General features: G+C 40.4%; 1 protein-coding gene and 1 non-coding gene across 6 annotated transcripts in view; both read left to right on the forward strand.

Moving 5' to 3' along the window:
- The window catches only part of LOC122661083 (protein HIGH CHLOROPHYLL FLUORESCENCE PHENOTYPE 173, chloroplastic), a 72,305-nt gene extending 56,088 nt beyond the window's left edge, over positions 1-16,217 (forward strand). Inside the window, exons 8-13 of one of the 5 annotated variants that reach the window (XM_043856398.1) lie at positions 13,996-14,085; positions 14,173-14,238; positions 15,560-15,616; positions 15,694-15,771; positions 15,864-15,911; positions 15,990-16,217. In XM_043856398.1, the coding sequence (XP_043712333.1) occupies positions 13,996-14,085; positions 14,173-14,238; positions 15,560-15,616; positions 15,694-15,771; positions 15,864-15,911; positions 15,990-16,061 (411 nt within the window). In that variant the 3' untranslated portion in view covers positions 16,062-16,217. Of the gene's footprint in view, positions 1-13,995; positions 14,086-14,148; positions 14,239-15,559; positions 15,617-15,693; positions 15,772-15,863; positions 15,912-15,989 lie in introns of all 5 variants that reach the window. The other 4 variants (XM_043856397.1, XM_043856399.1, XM_043856401.1 and 1 more) reach the window with 4 other exon arrangements.
- On the forward strand, positions 1,669-1,772 carry LOC122663500. The gene has a single exon (XR_006333165.1). It is a non-coding gene; the product is annotated as a small nucleolar RNA R71 (small nucleolar RNA).
- Positions 16,218-18,955: the final 2,738 nt, after the last annotated feature.

The raw sequence follows: 18,955 nt of genomic DNA on the forward strand, positions 1-18,955 counted from the left end.
AGCAAGGAATGGTCTACCCAAAATGATAAGGATTTGGTCCTTGATGTTTGCAACAGGTTGGGTATCTAAGACAATGAAATCCACAGGGAATTCAAATTCCCCAACCTTGAGTAGGACATCCTCAACCATCCCCTTAGGAGTTTTTACTGATCGATTTGCAAGCTGAAGAGTGATTTTAGTGGGTTTCAGCTCTCCCAATCTCAATTGTTGGTAGACATGAAAAGGCAGTAGGTTCACACTTGCACCAAGGTCCAATAAGGCATGATCAATAATGGTGCTGCCTATAGTGCAAGATATGGTGGGGCTCCCAGGGTCCTTATGCTTGGCTGCTACTGGCTATTTGATGAGAGAACTAATATGAGCAGCCAAGAATGCCTTTTTGGGCACATTGATGGTCCGCTTCTGGGTACATAAGTCTTTGAGGACTTTTGCATAAGCGGGGACCTGGGCTATAACATCTAACAAAGGGATGTTCACCTGAACCTGTTTAAAGACATCTAGTATTTCTCCATAAAAGGAGACTTCTTGCTAATCAATCTATTTGCAAATGGGGCAGGTGGAGTATACATTATTTCAGGGGTGGTTTCTTTGACTTTCTTAGAAGAATCATTTTTGGTTTCATCAACCAAATCATCCTGAATTTCTTTAGGTTCCTCAGATGAACCTGGAACTGGAGGCTTAGATTTTGCCTCAACAGAAGGGTGTCCAATGGGATTGCCTGACGATGAAGATTTCGAGTAAAAATCCCGTTGGTAATCACGGCCACTCCGTAAGGAATAAATAGCATTACATTGGTTGGAGGGCCCTGGTTGTTGACTCTGTACAGCATTTAGCTGAGGAACAAGGGCTCCTTGCTGAGTGTGAGTTTGATGTCTAGGATTCGGCTCAGGTTGGCTTGACAATTTTCCTTTTTCCCTCTCATGCAAGATTGTGACAAGCTGGGTGAGTTGCTTCTCCACATTATTATGGTTTGTCATAAGAAGGGCCATGCTTTTCTCCAGCTCACTTATTCTTGCCGCCTCTCTAATATTGGTAAACCCAGGGGTTTGCTGATAAGGTGCAAGGAGAGGTGGCCTAGCAAAATTCATTTGCGGTCTTAGATTAGGACGAGGAAGGAGAGCCAAACTTAGGTTTGGCAGTGCAAAGTTAGGCCTTTGGGGACCAAGCTAGCCTTGATGGTGGACGTTGGATGGGCCTGCTTGATTCCCTTGGTTCTAGGAGAAATTAGGGTGATTTCTCCAACCTGGATTGTAAGTGTTGCTATATGGATTGTTCTGATAAAGAGCACTTACATTTTCAGTGTTGGAATTACCCACAAAGGTGTTGGGGCATTCCTCCACGAGATGACTAGGTGTATGGCACCAGCTGCACATAGAGACCTGGTTGACTTGGTTAACTGGGACAGGCTCTTTAGGAACTATGGCTTCCAACCTTTTGATGAGACTATCTAATTTGGCTTCCTTGGCTGGTACACCCTCAATGAGGTAACCTTTAGTGGTCCTTTCAGCCTCTTGGGTGGACTCCCATTCCCTAGTCTTGGTAAAAAACGTCCAAGCCTCATTCTCATCCGCAAAAGATGGAAATCCGGTGGGACATATAGATTCTAGTAGCTGCTTGGTCTGAAAGTCAATGCCCTCATAAATGATTTGGCAAAGTTGCCACAAGTCAATACCATGATGAGGGCATTCTAACAGGAAATCCTTGAACCTTTCCATAAATCTAGAGGACTCATGTGGTTTCTGCCTAAATTGAAGAATGTCACTCTTGAGTTTATTAGTTTTGTGAAGAGGGAAAAACTTCTTCAAGAAGACAATTGTAAACTGATCCCATGTGGCAATGGAATTAGTCGGCAGACCATAGAGCCACTTCTTGGCTTGGTCTTTCAGAGCAAAGGTTATGAACCGAAGTCTAACTGCATCATCAGACAAATTTTGTACTTTAATTAGAACATACACCTCCTCAAATTCCCTAAGGAAGAGGTAGGCATCTTCATTGGCCATCCCATGGAAAATGGGGCAGCATATTAATGAAGTTTGACTTGAGTTCATAATTATTTCCTGTAGCAGTAGGTAGACTGATGCAGGAAAGCTGTGTAGCCTTGGCAGGGTAGAACCTATCCTTACGAGTCCTAGGTGGATCTCCCATGGTCAAAGTTGGTGGAGGTGAAGGTGGTATTCTAACAAATCTACCTGATGATGAATCACGAGTCCAACCACGCTTCTTAGAACCTTGGTTAGCCACTGAAAACAAATTGGCAGTAAAACTGATAGGACCATTCTGCTAGTAAAGTTGGTTCTATGAAAGAATCGCAGCCCTGGAATGTCTTTGGCCCTTGAGCTTTTCCCCACTCTGCCGTTCGAACGAGACAATAGTGTTGTGCTCAATCGACGTTCTGTTTCAAAGTGCCGCACCTTCACCTGACTCGAATTGAGGTCTCCTACTCTACATCCTATATATATTTTTTATTTTTTTTGAAAACAAAAGAAAACAGATCTCACACTGTTCACTTCATGTTAAGACAGTTGAACACCTCCAAACAATAGATCCGATGCCAATGCAAACTACCCAAACGAACCAAGGAGCAGCGTCACAGGTGATGAAATCCTGTAAGGCACTACCAAGATTGGCTGGGTTTGGGCATAGGAAGAATTTTTGGATTGGGCATTCAATCTTTAAAACAGAATAAGAACAAGATGAGGGTTTATTATTTTTTTTTTAAAAGAAGAGGAAAAGGAAAATACAACACTCCGATACTTTAAAAAAAAAAAAAAAAAAACAAAGTGGACAATTATCTACCCGGCAACGGCGCCAAAAACTTGTTCGTGAAATAAAATAACCGCAAGCGTACGGGTCAATGTAGCTAACGGGTCGATCTCAGGGAGAGAAGCCACTCTATCTTACTTACTTGAAGTAACGCGAGAGTGAACCAATTGCAATGATTAATTAGACGAAACTAACGGTCCTAACACATGCATCTATCGATTCCAACGGTCTAACCTAGATCTAAGAGCATGGTTTAAAGTATCGACCGATACCATACGATACGATACATGCCGATACGTCTTTTTTTGTTTTAAAATGAACTGTCTCGAATTGTATTGAAATGTATCGACCGATACGATACGATCCGATACGATCAATACGTATCAATACCATCGATATGTCCAGTAAAGGGTTCTGTGGGTGGTTTAATACATATCAATACGTATCGGCCGATACGGCTCGATACGTACTGATACATTACCGATTACCGATACGAAATGATACATGCTAATACGAAACGATACATACTAATACCATCGATACATTCCATAAAAAAAATCATTTTCACTCACAGACTTGATACAACTCCTAATCTAACGAAAAAATGAAGGAAAACTCTCAACCAAGAGTCCAAGAGTCTAAAATCTTGCATTTAATCTTGGTTTTTCACACTTTTAAATTAAAAAACGAATCAAGGAGTGCTACAACATCTTCCTTTGCATCATCCAATACTCTTCATGGCTATAGACGATTACAACATGTAAGAAACCTCGTCTTTTATAACAATTTTAATTTAATGCACTTGTTTGGTTATACATTATTCACCACTTTAGTGTTTATGCATGACACTTGTTATATAATGCTTATTTATACTGTTTTTTGTTCCAAAAGTGTATTTTCATCTGTATCTTGACCATTTCTATACGTATTTGTATTATTTGATACGTATCTCCGAAACGATATGATACAATACAATACGATATGTCTCTTAAAATCACCCGACCGATACGATACCCGATACCGATACTTTAAACCTTGTCTAAGAGTAAAGAAATTACTAAACTAGAAATTGCTTAAGTCAAATTCGATAAAGCTTTCTCTACCAAAGTTGAATTCACGTCTAGATCTACCAACCTGAAAATCAAAATAAAAATCTAACATAAGAACATAGTAAGACATGAGAATGAGAATAATCAAAAATAAAATCCCAACATAAGAACTTGAAATAAAGAGAATGAGAATGGAAAGAAAAATGAAAATAGGATCGACTACTCCCTTCTACCAAACTTGCAATTGATGTTGATGATTATTGTGTTGATTGAACTTGAAAGAAACTTGAACTTGAAGTGTTGTTGATGAAGCTTGCGTTGCTTGAATGGAAGAGCGCCCACTCTCTTTCTCTAGAACCCCTAATCCCTCTCACAAGAATTGGAAATCCTAGAGCTAGAAAGCTTGAAAATAAAAATTACTCTAGAAGGCTTGTAAAAAATAAAAAAACTGAATTGAAATTGCATTAATTGAAGAATACAACTTGAGAACTCAATGAAGAAGACAATTCCCCAAAGGAGAAAAAAATAAAACTACCTCCCAAGCTCTACGATTTTTCTCCACTCTTATACAATTTTTTACACCAAAAAAAAAATATACACCACACCCCTCCACGATTTTCCTTCCCTTCTTTGATTCCCATATTATTTTATTTTTTTCCTTTTTTTTTTTTTTTACACCCAATAAAACATAGAAGATCTCTCTTCCAAAAAAAAAAGGTTGGGTAGGTGGGGTTGTAAAGAGCAAAGAGAATCCTCCCACCTATTTTCTTTCCTTCTTTTCCTCCATGCAATCCAATCCCAATATTTTTTCTCCACCATGGTTTTGGGTTGTGAGATGGTGAGATCTTGCGACAAAAATTAGGGACTCCCCTTGATAGAACACGTTGGATGAGAGAGGTGATTTGATTGCTTCTTCTTTCCCTTGTGTTGCACGATTTCTTGTCCATGAGATATGGAAGAATTGAGATAAAATAGGAAACCCAATCTCCAAGGGTAAATCTGTCCATGGGAGTATTCTTGTATGTGGGTTTTAGGCCTACATTGCTTAGTTATATTTTTGTCATATGATTTCAGTATTATAAATAGAGGCTGGGCTGTGATCACATTGATTAAGCCAGTATTCACGGAATTCCACATGGTATCAGAGTAGGCAGGGGTCACGGTATCGAGTCCCCCTGGAAGTGGGCAGGTGTTAAAAAATTATTTATCCACCCGTGTCCCCCTTTGGATAGTCCGCCGTGTTAGAGCTCCGGTATGATATACATATTTTTTCTTCCCTTTCCTACAAGGTTGGCCTTTTAGAGGAAGCGGTTTCCACATGGCATCAAAGCCAAAAATATTCCGGGGATATGGGAAGTAATATTTTTTCATTTTTTTCTCTCCTTTTTTTTTTTTCTGCCATTCTGCCCTAAAACCACCCACCGCTAGCCCCTCCACACTTCCACTAGCCACCACCACCCACCATCAGCCACTGCCAACCCTCCACCGCCTTTGCCAGCGCCGCCGACCACCGCTGGCCCTCTCCCTTTCTCCCGCCACCTCTGCAGGTCCCTCCCTCCTGTTCCGCCACCTCTACACACTTCGAGAGGGCTTCTACCTTGTTCGATTTTTTTTCCATCCCTTGGTGGTGAGTTAACTCCCACCAGGGGTTCGTTTTTTCCCCTATACATGTTCTGATTTTTTTTGGGGATTTGCCTCTGCCTATTTTTCTCCAGCCACCATGCCTGACGAGTCTGAGATCACGACTGCTTCGACTGGTTCTGACGATTCCAACCAGCGGGACTTTGTTTCCTTTCCGGTGAATCCCATAAAGTTGAATGGCAGCAATTATCTTCTTTGGTCTCATTCCTGTTTATTTGCTATTGGTTCCCGTGGGCTCTCTGGTTATATCACGAGCACTAAGGTCAGGCCTACAGAGGCTGGATCGGCTCAGGATCGATGGATGAATTTCAATTTTTTGGTGATGTCCTATTTGGTTAATTCCATGGACTAGACCATTGCTGGTCGTTATCTGCTCCTTGATACCGCTGCAAAAATTTGGAAGACGGCTCATGACACATACTCTCAGGTTGGGAATGCAGCCCAATGCTATGAACTCCGTCAGAAGCTCCATACTACCAAGCAGCTGGAGTTGTCTCTGTCCCAATATTACAATACCATGAGCACACTATGGCAGGAATTGGATTTTTTGGGCACATTTAAGGCTACCACAGATGTTGACGTGACGACCTTCAGGAAGTTAGAGGATGGTCTACGGCTTCAGGAAGTGGGAGGATGGTCTACGGCTGTTTGATTTTTTGGCCGGCCTCAACATTGAATTTGATCATATCAGGTCCAATATTTTAAATCGGGATCCTCTTCCCTCTTTGGAGCAGGCCTATGCCATACTTTCGGCTGAGGACACGTGGCGTACTGCCATGGTTCATCCTGTCACTCAGGAACGGTCAGCCCTTATTTGTGGTTCTCAATCTTCCTGTGGAAATTCCTCTCGTCCTCTTACTGATCGGCCATCTAGTGATCGCCCGCCTATTAAATGCGATCATTGTGGGAAGGACTGGCACACTAAGGACCGATGTTGGAAGCTTCATGGTAGTCCTGCGGATACTCGTGGGCGTGGCAGGGGGTTCCAATCGGCCTAGTTCCTCTCGTGCTAATCAAGTTGCCACTGAAGATCCATCTGAACAGTCTCTTTCCTCTGTGATGGCTGAGTTGCACAATCTGCGGGATATGATGAATCGCTTGGACACATCTTCTTCGGCATCTGTATCTCCTTCCATGGCGGCTTCAGCTTTGTCTCTACCTGCTCCTTCCAATGCACCTTCTTCCAAAGGTATTCCCACCTCGGTCATGCCTGACTCTTGGGTTATTGACTCAGGAGCAACCGACCATATGACAGGTTCTTCCTCTGTTTTTTCCACATATACTCCTCTTTCAGGCCAGCCAAAGGTTCGGGTTGCTGATGGGTCTCTTTCTTCTATTTCTGGGAAGGGATCTGTTCAGTGCTCCTCCTCTCTCGCTCTATCCTCTGTTTTATATGTTCCTAAGTTTACTACTAACTTGCTGTCCATTAGTAGCTTGACTAAGGATTTGAACTGCAAAGTAATATTTTTTCCAACTCATTATTTATTTTAGGATTTGGAAACGGACAGTACGATTGCATGTGGTAAGGTGGTTGGTGGTCTGTACGTGCTTGAAAGTTCCCGGACAGCATTGGCATCACGGCCGGCATCTTCTAGTTTTGATTCTGCATTGCTTGAGTTAAATAATTGGCATCGTCGTTTGGGCCATCCCCCGATTGGGGTTTCATATACTTTGTTTCCTAGTCTGGTAAAACAATGTAATAAACACAACTTTTCTTGTGATGATTGCACTTTGGCAAAGCAAACTCGGAGTATTTTTCTTATTTCAGACAACAGAAGTTTGATTCCTTTTGGTTTAATTCATTCTGATGTTTGGGACCCTGCCAGTTGTGTTTCTACCTCTGGGTTTCGATGGTTTGTCACATTTATCGATTGTTTTAGCCAGACGACTTTGGTATATTTGATGCATAGCAAGAGTGATGTGTTCAATTGTTTTATGTTATTCCACAAAGTGGTCCAGACCCAGTTCGATGCCAAGGTGAAGATTCTTCGCTCAGATAATGGTAAAGAATACATGGATGGTGCTTTCCGTTCCTATTTGGACGGCCATGGGATCATACACCAGACTTCTTGTGTTGACACTCCCGCTCAAAATGGAGTGGCTGAACGCAAGAATAGACATCTACTGGAGGTAGCTTGTTCCCTTATGTTCACCATGTCTGTCCCTCCTCGTTTCTGGGGTGATGCCGTGCTTACAGCTACTTACCTTATCAATCGACTTCCGTCGCGTGTCTTGGGTGGCCGCTGTCCATTGGAGATGTTGGTTGGCAAATCCACCTTTGTGGTTCCCCCAAAAGTGTTTGGCTGTGTTGTGTTTGCACGAAATCACCACGTCCATGGTAAACTTGATCCCAGAGGATTACGGTGCATTTTTCTTGGTTAGTCACCGACTCAGAAGGGCTTTAAGTGCTATCATCCTCCTACCAGAAAGGTGTTGGTTACTATGGATGTTGTCTTTCGGGAGTCGGAGGCTTACTTTGCACCGCCGGTACCTCTGCAAGGGGAGACTCAAAGTAATGAAGAGGTCCCGCTGATTGCTCCTTTAGATGTTGAGATACCAACCATTGAAAATGTTTCTATTGAACTAGAGGATGGAGTTATAAGTCAAGAACAAGAAGTGGGACAGATTGAACAACAGGTGTAGGGGGAGAGATTTGTGAAACAGAAATACACTCGGGGAACTGATTTTCCTACAAATGGTCCTCGGTACAAAGAGAAAGAAACCACCACTGCTGCACCACCTACGCAATCGGCATCTGTTCCTACTCCAAATCTTGCTCCTAGTCATACTTCGGGTAAGCCCCCTCTTGATCCTAGTCTTGATTTACCCATTGCTGTTCGCAAACAAAAAAGAAGTTGCACCTAGCATCCTATCTCAAACTTTGTGTCCTACAACTCTCTAACTCCTGCCTTTCATGCTTTCATATCCTCTTTGTCTTCTGTCTCTATACCTAACACTTGGCAGGAAGCAATAGCCGAACCAAAATGGAAGGAGGCAATGAATGAAAAAATGCTTGCCCTTGCGAAAAATCAGACCTGGGATTTGGTAAGTTCTTCACATGGGAAGAGGCCTGTTGGTTGTAAATGGGTCTTCGTTGTGAAGCACAAGGATGATGGTTCTGTGGAGAGATACAAGGTGAGATTAGTCGCCAAAGGGTTCACTCAAACCCAAGGAATCGATTATCAAGAGACTTTTGCTCCTGTAGCGAAGATGAATACTGTACGGGTCATCATTTCTTGTGCTGTAAATCAAGGATGGGAACTTCAACAACTCGATGTGAAGAATGCCTTCCTACATGGAGACTTGGAAGAAGATGTCTACATGGAGGTACCCCCGGGTTTTACCTCTTTAGAGACTCAAGGGAAAGTGTGCGAGTTAAAGAAGGCCTTGTATGGTCTGAAGCAGTCCCCAAGGGCTTGGTTTGGCCGATTCCACAAGGCTATGATCGCATATGGGTATAAGCAAAGTAATGCAGACCACACATTATTTGTTAAGAGAGTGGGACAGCAAGTGACCCTTTTGATTGTCTATGTTGATGACATAGTAATTACAGGCAGTGATGCACATGAGATTCAGAAGCTGAAAGCTTATTTGGGCATGGAGTTTGAAGTCAAGGATTTGGGCAAATTGAGGTACTTCCTAGGGATTGAGGTTGCCTATTCAGCTAAGGGCATATCTCTCTCTCAAAGGAAATATACCTTGGATTTATTGAAAGAAACAAGGATGCTTGGGTGTAAACCAACAGGTACCCCTCTGGAGCTCAATACACATTTGAAGAGTAAGGAAGGTGAGCCAGTGGACAAAGGAAGCTATCAGAGGTTAGTGGGTCGATTGATTTACCTCTCACATACCTGGCCAGACATCACCTTTGTTGTAAGCCTTGTCAGCCAATACATGTATGACCCTCACTCTTCTCACTTGGAAGCAGTATATAGAATTCTCCATTACCTTAAGTCAGCTCTGGGGAAAGGAGTATTGTTCTCTCCACACGGCCATCTCCGGATAGAGGCGTACACTGATGCAGATTGGGCTGGTAGTCTTGATGATAGGAAGTCCACATCTGGATATTGCACATTTGTTGGAGGTAATCTAACTACTTGGAGAAGCAAAAAACAAGATGTTGTGGCTCGATCTAGTGCTGAAGCTGAATTCCGAGCTATGGCACAGGGTATTTGTGAGCTCCTTTGGCTCAAGGAACAAGGAATTATTTGTATTCCATTTATTCAGTCTAGTGAACAGTTGGCTGATATCCTTACCAAAGGAATAAGTACAAAATTGTTCCTTCCTACTGTTAGCAAGTTGGGCATGTTTGATATGTATGCACCAACTTGAGGGGGAGTGTTGTAATATGGGTCTAAGGGTAAATCTGTTCATGGGAGTATTCTTGTATGTGGGTTTTAGTCCCACATTGCTTAGTTATATTTTGGTCATATGATTTCAGTATTATAAATAAAGGCTGGGTTGTGATCACATTGATCAGGCCAGTATTCACGGAATTCCACATCCTCGAATAAAGATCCATCCAAGTAGGTGTGTAGTAGATAAATTAGAAAAGATAAATCTCCTCTCTTTAAGCAAAATTCGGTCCATATATTGTGGTGAGGTGGAGACAAAATAGGAAAGATAAATCTCTAAAATTCCAAAATCCTTCTCTCCCTTGAAAACATGTAAGTGGGTCCCATGGTGATTTTCTCTCTCCTCTAAAAGTGAAAAACGCAGAAAGGGTTTTTTTGTATGAGAGAATCTCAACCCTTGAGCATGATTGTCTTTTTTGATGCCAAATATACCCTTAGGAAATTGCAAACTGGCCCGGGCTTGCATTCCAGCTCATTTATGGCCCATTATTCTTTTCTAGCCCAAAAAAAATAATCGCGTGTATTGATGTCAAAACTAATGCGTACTTTTAATGCATCATGTCTATCTTGCTCAGAATTCAGCCCTCTTCACAACCATCAAAGAAACTGGACCACCTTACGTGTAAATTTGAAGATATGACGCCTGATAGTCCAGAACAGCCTTTAAGCTCACAAATGGACATAAAACCTGAAAATGACAGAAAATACCGAAGGTAGCTCCAATCTAAGTATGTAAAATGCTTGCTTTATGTCTTAAGATTTCACACATAAATGTGCTCATCAGCTGAAAACGTGCAAAGGCTTCATTGGGTGAAGGTACCTTTTCTCCAGCCATTAATTGGCTTTTAACAGACTGGTAGTCAGAACTTAAGCCATCCGCAACATGAAATTCTTCGTGCTGAAGCTTCAATTGTTCGAGATTAGTGGTGAGAGGTTGTTGAATATTGAGCTCTTCTATCATACCTATAAACATATTGAAGTACTCATTGAGAGACATGTCCCATTCTCCCATTGCTTGAAATTGAAAATTTTATCATTTAAGTCATAAATGCGAGATATAATTCTTCTCCTGGAAAAAGGTTTGCTTCAGATCATTCCAAACTCCTTTCGCAGTGGTATGGAACATGACATTAGCAGCGATAGCAGGTTCCATGATGTTCCATAACCAAATAAGCACAGTATCATTCTTCCACATCCATTCCTCATAGGCTTTGATAGCAGAATCAGCCGAGGGATGATCAGACTGGAGATATTATAACTTTCCTTTAGCATTAATCTGTACCTTTACAGCCTGGACCCATAACAAGTAATTTAATGGTAGTAATTTACACATTGATGTGGTCAGTGATGGACTTGGAATCAGCCATCATGCACAAAAAATCAAGAATATGCTGAACCAGCGAAACAATATGGGTAAAGTATAATATCAGCACAAGGTGGTGCCCAACAACCACCAAATGATGATCAAAAGTCCCTCAACAGCTAGAGAATAGAATCCGAAAATCTCAGATGCAAACTGAGAACAGAATGTATATTTCAGAATTCAAAATGTGTTCTAAAACAGTGTACCGCAAGTTGAGAAGAGGGATTTCAATTACCAATAACTAGCAACTCAGAAAAACTCCAAAACTGATTCGATTCTACGTAACCTTGAGTATCAATGCCATAAAATATCAGACTTTCAAAACCAGAATTGTGTTGAAGAAGTTTATTGATGAGGCTCTGATACCATGTGATTAAAGTCATTAAACCTGAAATGAAACCACCTAATATCAGAACCAGAGAAGAAGGGAGACCAAGAGGGTAGAAGGAGCTGTGCGATAGGAACAGAATAAACTTTCTCCAGCCACCAACTGCTGATTACAATCATAAAAGGAATTAAACTCTTACTTTGCTAATCCTAGATAATTCTAATCACACTAGGAAACTACACCTAGTTACAATAGGAAACTAATCAAACATAGCTAGAAACGAATACCACCCCATGGTATAGGGTTCTATGACAATCCATAAACCTCCAATCGATATACATATACACTCTGTTTGAGTTAAAATAATACCGCAAGCATATGGGTCAATCGTAGCTATGGGTCGAACACGAGGAGATATACGCCACTCTATTTAACTAACTTAAAAGTAATGCAAAGTGAACCAAATGAAAGTGTTAAATTAAACTAATTAAACTAATGAAAATTAATGCATCCTAACTCATAAGCATCTAACAAAATTAAGGGATTAAATTGGCGTCCTAACACATGAGCATCTAACCTATCAAACTAAAGCGAATTGAAAGGAATAAAAATGCAGCCACACATAATAACCACATAAAAAGAAATAAGAGAATAAAAGTGCATCCACAAACCACGACCAAATAAAAAAATAAAAGAAATAGAGGGAGAAGAAGAAGATAGAGAGAGATAAAGGAGAGGGAGAATGAGATTAAGGGTTTAGAGAATGAGATACCTTGATGTACTTGAATACTTGAATAAACTTACCATGGCTTCCTCTTCTAAATCTCCACGTCTTGTCATCAACATAGGAACTTAGACTAGGAAGCTTTAAACTAAAACTACTACAACCATTAAACTAGACTTATGAAATCAAAACTAAGAACTTGAAAGAACTAATCTTATGAAATCAAAACTAAAAACTAGAAAGCCAAAAATCACAATTTAGAAGGAAAAGAAGAGAAGAAATTTCACTAATTAATTGAACTAAAAATTACACTAAAAACGGAATTAAAATTGAACTAGAAACTAACTATAAACTGAACTAAAAACTAACTTCTTACAACCCAAAGGGCAAGGGGTATTTATAGGGGGAAGGGAGAAGAGAGAAGAGGGAAGTGGTAGGAGAAATATTCCCTAAGAAAAGAGAATATTCTCTTCTCCTTCCTCCTTTACATTGCCTTGAATCCCAAGAAAAAAGAAAAAAAATAGAAAGAGGGAGAGAAAAGAATCCTAGATACATAAACCTTCTATTTATTAAAAAGTAACTTTCTAATTCTAACTTGTGCTTCCTTTTCTTTGTAGGTGTCTTCTCCAAGTAATGAGATCAAGGCATCTTTGACCTTTCAACCTTCCATAGATGAGAGAATATCTTTCAAAAGAAATCTATCCCAAGTAGAATTCCAAAAGTGCCCTTGAAAAGTTGGAGGAGAGAGAGAGCAAGGGTGATGACTAGGATTCCACTCACAATTAATGAAATGTCAAATCTGTCCTTCAAAAAACGTGGAGCATGGGATGCTTATACGGGCCTCACTGTTATATTCCTTACGAAAAATCACCCAAAATAGACCCAAATTTCATCCAATTTGGAGTTCGGGAGCCCAAGATATCTCAAGTTGAAGTTGGATTGCTCCAGAGCCTTCCAAATAGAATCTTTCAGCTGACAGAAAGATAACTTCTGATAATTGTGCTAAGGCCCCTGGAATCCGAACTTTCGCTTTATTTTGTCTCCGGCTGACTGTCAATAATTACAAATAAACCCTTGTCCACGGAAACGGCCGTAACTTCTTCATTTCAACTCGGAATCAAGTGCTGTTTGAACCGTTGCGAAGCTGACTCGACGGGCTACGCATCCATACTATTAACACCTCAAAATTATGTTAAGGGGCCCACTGTAATCACATTCAAATTTGATTGATTGGCGTGATTCTTTGAATGCTCAATCCAAACTTGATTTTCTCGACTCATGGGCGCTTCCGGCTATTCTTAGCATCTTTTGCTCCATTTTCACAAGAATTCACCTAAAACCTGAAAAGCATAAGAAAGCTCCGAAGTAACTCTGTCCAATGTGGTAAAATGTATGCTTTATGCCCTAAGATTTCACACATAAATGTGCTCATCACACTCTAACAGTCTTAATAAGCAAAATTAAAGATGTTCTTGCACCATGTTGCTTCCCCCCCCCCCCCCCGCGACTTGTTTTATATTCCTCAATGTAAGAACTAACTAAAGTCCTTGGTAATCATTTTCCTGACAAATTGGTACACATTCTCTTGGCTAGATTGTCATCTTCTTATTACTATAATCCTTTGTTGTTCAAGTTATGGTTTCATGCTCATTGTTGGATACATAGTTGTTTATATTGCCATGTTCATCTATGCATCTCTCAGTTGCTTTGACAGTTATATCCTAATTTTTCTGCATTTTCTTCTCATCATCATATGAATTTGACGTTTGCAGACTGGACAAGAAACAGACTTTATACTGGTATCATGTACAGGATTAGGAATTGAGTCTAGTAGGAGAGAGCAGGTTATTAAAGCTAAAAAGGTTGTATTTTCCTCAACTCCATTACTTTGATTATGTTTCAGTTTCTGGTTATGTCTGAATAAGGTTGTGTCATTGAGCTTTTTACAGGCTGGAGAGGATTCACTAAGAAGGTCAGGCCTTGGTTACACAATTGTTCGCCCTGGTCCTCTAAAGGTATCTCCTCCAAGCTCCTCCAACCTTCAGTTGGTTAACATGGAAATTGTGAACAAGTGTTTGGAACTCCACAATAGGCTTCTCATGTTTTCAATCTTCTCCTATAAAAGTCTCTTTGAAACCAGCAAACTTGGTTAACCATGTGTTGATTAACTTTGAGGTTATGAATAAGTATTCGGAGCTGTAAATTAGGCCTCTCGTGTTTTTATTCATCTCCTATAGAAAGTTTCTCTTTGAAATCAGAAACTGATTCATGAACATTGGCTGGTTAGCCTGTTTTCATAGATTAAAATTTGGAATAAAGACTTGGAGAACTACAAAAAATAGTTAACTGTCCAGCTTTTGGGTCTCTCAGCTAATTCTTAGAAGTTGTGAGAAATTAGATTCTATGGTGGTGCAGAATATCTGCTGAAACAGTTGCAGTATCCTGTTGGTTTTCCTTATTTAACAGCTAGATTTTTGTTCATCTTTCTCTTGCAACTTCTCTCCTATGCCTTAAGAGTATTATTTGAAATAAAACCTAATATGATGAATGATGAATTTATTCTGGTCAGTATTTTTCCCTTATTTCAAGTGGATTAATTTGCTATAAGAGTATGTAGTGTGACTGGAGGAAGAGAACACCCCCACCAAGCTGCTACTGGTTCTGGTGGTTTCGTTATTCCCATGATGAACCAAAGCAGAATATCTTTACGTTGCTGCTTTGATATCATATCTTTCCCTTGCAACCTCTCTCCTACGCTAAGAGTATTATTTGAAATAAAATCTATCATGATGAATTTATTCTGGTCAGTATTTTCCCCTTCTTTCTAGTGGGATTGATTTGCTATAAGAGAATGTAGTGTGACTGGAGGAAGAGAACACCCCACTAAGCTGCTACTGCTTCTGGTGGTTTCCTTATTCCGGTGATGAACCAAAGCAGAACATCTTTACGTTGCTGCTTTGATATCATATCAGTTGCTTATGTTTTTGGAGAGTTGGTCACTGAGGTAGGTCACGAGGAAAGGATGCTAGAGCACAAGCTAGGGAGAATTTTATTTTTTAACATGTTTGTGACTGTGGCTTATCAAGGAAAAAGAAAAGTTTGTGAGCATAATGTACGAAGGGTCTAAAGGAACAGGAATTTTTTTGTGGGGTGTGTGTGTGTGGTTGGGTTGTTACAGAAATAAAATCTGCTGAAATATATATCAGGTGAATATCCATTGTCAGCCAAAAAGGGTTGGAGTAATTAAGTTCCTAATATGTGTTTTGTGTGCACGCTTGCCTGTGGGTTTATTTTTTCCTCATACAACACCAAATCTGAAGTACTTGTTATTTCCAGGAAGAACCAGGTGGACAACGTGCGCTTATCTTTGACCAAGGGAACAGGATTTCTCAGGTACGAAATAAAGATTTCCTATCAATTACTTAATTACTGGCATGACCATGACATTGTGTTCCTATCCTTCACCGCAGGGCATAAGCTGTGCAGATGTGGCTGATATCTGTGTGAAAGCATTGCATGATTCAACTGCAAGGAACAAGAGCTTCGATGTGGCTTATCTACCTAATTATTTGCTCTTTCATGTTTAATTAATCATTTAGTTCAGTGGAGTAAGGTAATTATGACTGTTGCCACTTGCCAGGTATGCTATGAATATGTGGCAGAGCAAGGGAAGGAGCTTTATGAACTTGTAAGGAGTAATATCAGTGCCTCCTCATGTTTAGACAGTATTATGTTCATCAAAGACTAATTCTTATTGTTGGTGCAGGTGGCGCATTTACCAGACAAGGCAAATAACTATCTGACACCAGCTTTATCAGTTCTAGAGAAAAACACCTGATCTCTTTTAAACAAAATGTTTTACCCTGGTTGTTTTTCATTTCCACAAGACAGTTCTCTATTCATCCAAGTTCTGTATATGATTTCTTTCAGTGAATAGAGATGTAAATGTGTCATCTATTCATCTAAAGGTTCTGTATATGATTTCTTTCAGTATGTTAAGGTAAAATGATTCACCTTGTATAACTTTGTGCAGTATAAACAATTATGTGAAATAAACGATTAACCAATTGAGCCCAAAAGTTATTACATTGTACCTTTTTGGTTCAGCTTCACTTGGAATAGTCATTATGTAGCATAGGGTGGTCACCTAAAGGTGCTAAAATCTGATTGAAATAAAGAAACAGGAGAACATTTACTTAAAGCACATTAAGGACAACTAGATTGATAATGTAAGATGTACTTCGAAAAACTTCTCCAACTTCTTGTGAGATGACCCCTTCTTGTAGGCTGTTCTAGGACGAATTATATATTGAAAGCAAATGAATAGTGCTATTTCAAATGGAGATATTTTTGGGTTTGGATGCGTCTTGTATTTTGTGGGTCCACATAATTATCTCTGTGGAAAACCCTAGTCACAAATAAAGAGGAGTAGTCAAGGCTCTCAAGAAGAAATCAGAAAAGTAAGACAAGATGAGGAGCGATGAGTAGCAAGAGTTGAGGGATTTAACAAATAGTACTATCCAATTGTATCTTACGGATAATACTCTTTGTGAGGTTATCGGGTTGGCGGATCCAGAGGAAGTCTGGGCAAACCTAGATAGCAGGTCCAAGTCCATGTTGTTGACAAATTGGTTGTTTTTTAGGGAACAATTATATAGTCTTTGGTTGTCAGAGGGAGCGAAGTTTGAGGTGCACTTGGATGAGTTCAATAGGATATTAACGGCATTGTCTGCTCTTGATGTGAAGATCGAAGAGGAGGATAATGCACTTCTCTTGTTGGCATCACTACCTCCTTCATTTGATCACATTGTAACTAAACTACTATTTGGTAAGGATACTCTCAAACTTGACGAGGTTATTATTGCTTTGCTGATGAATGAGAAACGATGGAAAAATAGTGGTGATGGGGCATCAGAGGAGGGTAATGCTTTGATTGTAGGTGGTGGTCAGGGTAGAGACAGATCAAGTGAAAGACTAGAGGAGTTCGACAAATACAAGGGTCGCTCAAAGTCGAAAGATCACAAGATAATTTGTTATATTGCAAGGGGAAAGGTCATACAGAGAAGAATTGTCCAAGGCATAAGGAGGATAGAAAAGAGAAGGAGGAGGAGAAGGAAGGTAAATCATCCACTGCTGGTATCTTGAAAGGGTTTTGGAGTGATGGTGGAGATGTCTCACTATTTCATCAGGTATGTATACTTCATATTGGAATTTAGATTCTTGTTGTTCCATTTCATATGTGTTTAGTCAATGATCAGTTTGCTTACATATCATGCATGTGAGAGTGGTACTGTCAAAATGACAAATAATGTGGAAAGCAAGGTTGTTGGGATTAGGACTGTACAGATTAGCATGTTTGATGGGGTTGTGCGAACTTTGACTAGAGTGAGGCATGTACCGGATCTAATGAAGAATCTGATTTCACTGAGAACACTGGATTCTAGAGGTTTTAGATGCACATTTGAAGGAGGAGTTCTCAAAGTTTCTAGAGGGGCCATAGTTGTGATGTAGGGATGGATGATTGGGAATATGTACAGGCTTGTAGGGAGTGTTGAAATAGGTGGAGCTCCTGTTGGAACTCAGGCAAGAGGTATAGGTGGAGGACAAAGACTGTAGGTGGTTCAGGTGATGAATAAGTGCAAGTTTGGAAAGAAACGAGTGTCTTTCGTTTCGGATATGGTGAGTGGAAGTGATCTCTCAAAGCGGGCTGCAGCAGTAAGAGAGGTGGAGCCATGCTACATCATGAGACGCGGTGAGCTGTACGGGACACCCCGAGTGGGATGTGGGCCATAGCAGTTTGGGTATGGCAGACAGGTAAAGACACACTGGGCAGGGGTGTGGCTCATGCCGATTTGGGCGTGGGAAAAAGGCAGAGACAATGGTAGAGTTTACAAAGTCGACAACAACACTGATCTTCTTCAAGGTGGCTTTTAGAATCCAAGCCAATGTAGAGATTGTTGGGTTTGGGCCTTGTATTCAGTGGGTCCACATAATTGTAATTGGTTTGTATTTGTAATTGGAATGGGTTTTGGGTCAATTACATGTACATGGATAAAGTTGTAATTTTGTGGGGATTAGAATTTTAGGTCTCTCTATATATTTTTTTTGTGTGGAAAACTCTAGTTATAGGCAAAGGGGAGCACTTTGTGAGGTGGAGAGTGGTCTAGAGAGGTTTTTAGGAAATAGTGAAAAATCTTTGGTTTTGTCGGGTGGATGTAGGTAATCTTGTCAAACCACGGTAAATTCCTTATGTTGTGTGTGATTGTTTGCTTGGGTTCTTCGTCGTGGTTTCGCATTCGTCCCCAATAAGTGATTTTTTATAATACCATCTGCAAATGAATGAAATCAATATAATACAACATGAAGCGACATCCATGTGAGACCTTGTTAAATCTTGTAGTCAACAGATTTTAGATAATTTGATCTCTTTGGTGGGGAGCCCTTGTATGGAGAATTGGGTTTGTCTTAGCGATTTCAACTCGTTATTGGCATGACATGAAAAAGGAGGGGGTTAACTCAAAGGGGGCCAGAGATGCTCAACACTTTAGAGAGATGTTAGATGTTTGTCAGCTTATGGGCAATGCCAGTCATGGTCCTGCATACATTTGGAACAATCTGTGAAGAGGAGCGACGAGCATTCAGATAAAACAAATCAAGAGCGGCGGAGAGCATTTGCTGCCATAACTATGGCTCGCTCAATGGTCGGATCTGACCATTTCCCAATTCTAGTTG

The sequence above is a fragment of the Telopea speciosissima genome, chromosome 5, assembly GCF_018873765.1.
Source record: "Telopea speciosissima isolate NSW1024214 ecotype Mountain lineage chromosome 5, Tspe_v1, whole genome shotgun sequence".
Taxonomy (NCBI): Eukaryota; Viridiplantae; Streptophyta; class Magnoliopsida; order Proteales; family Proteaceae; genus Telopea; species Telopea speciosissima.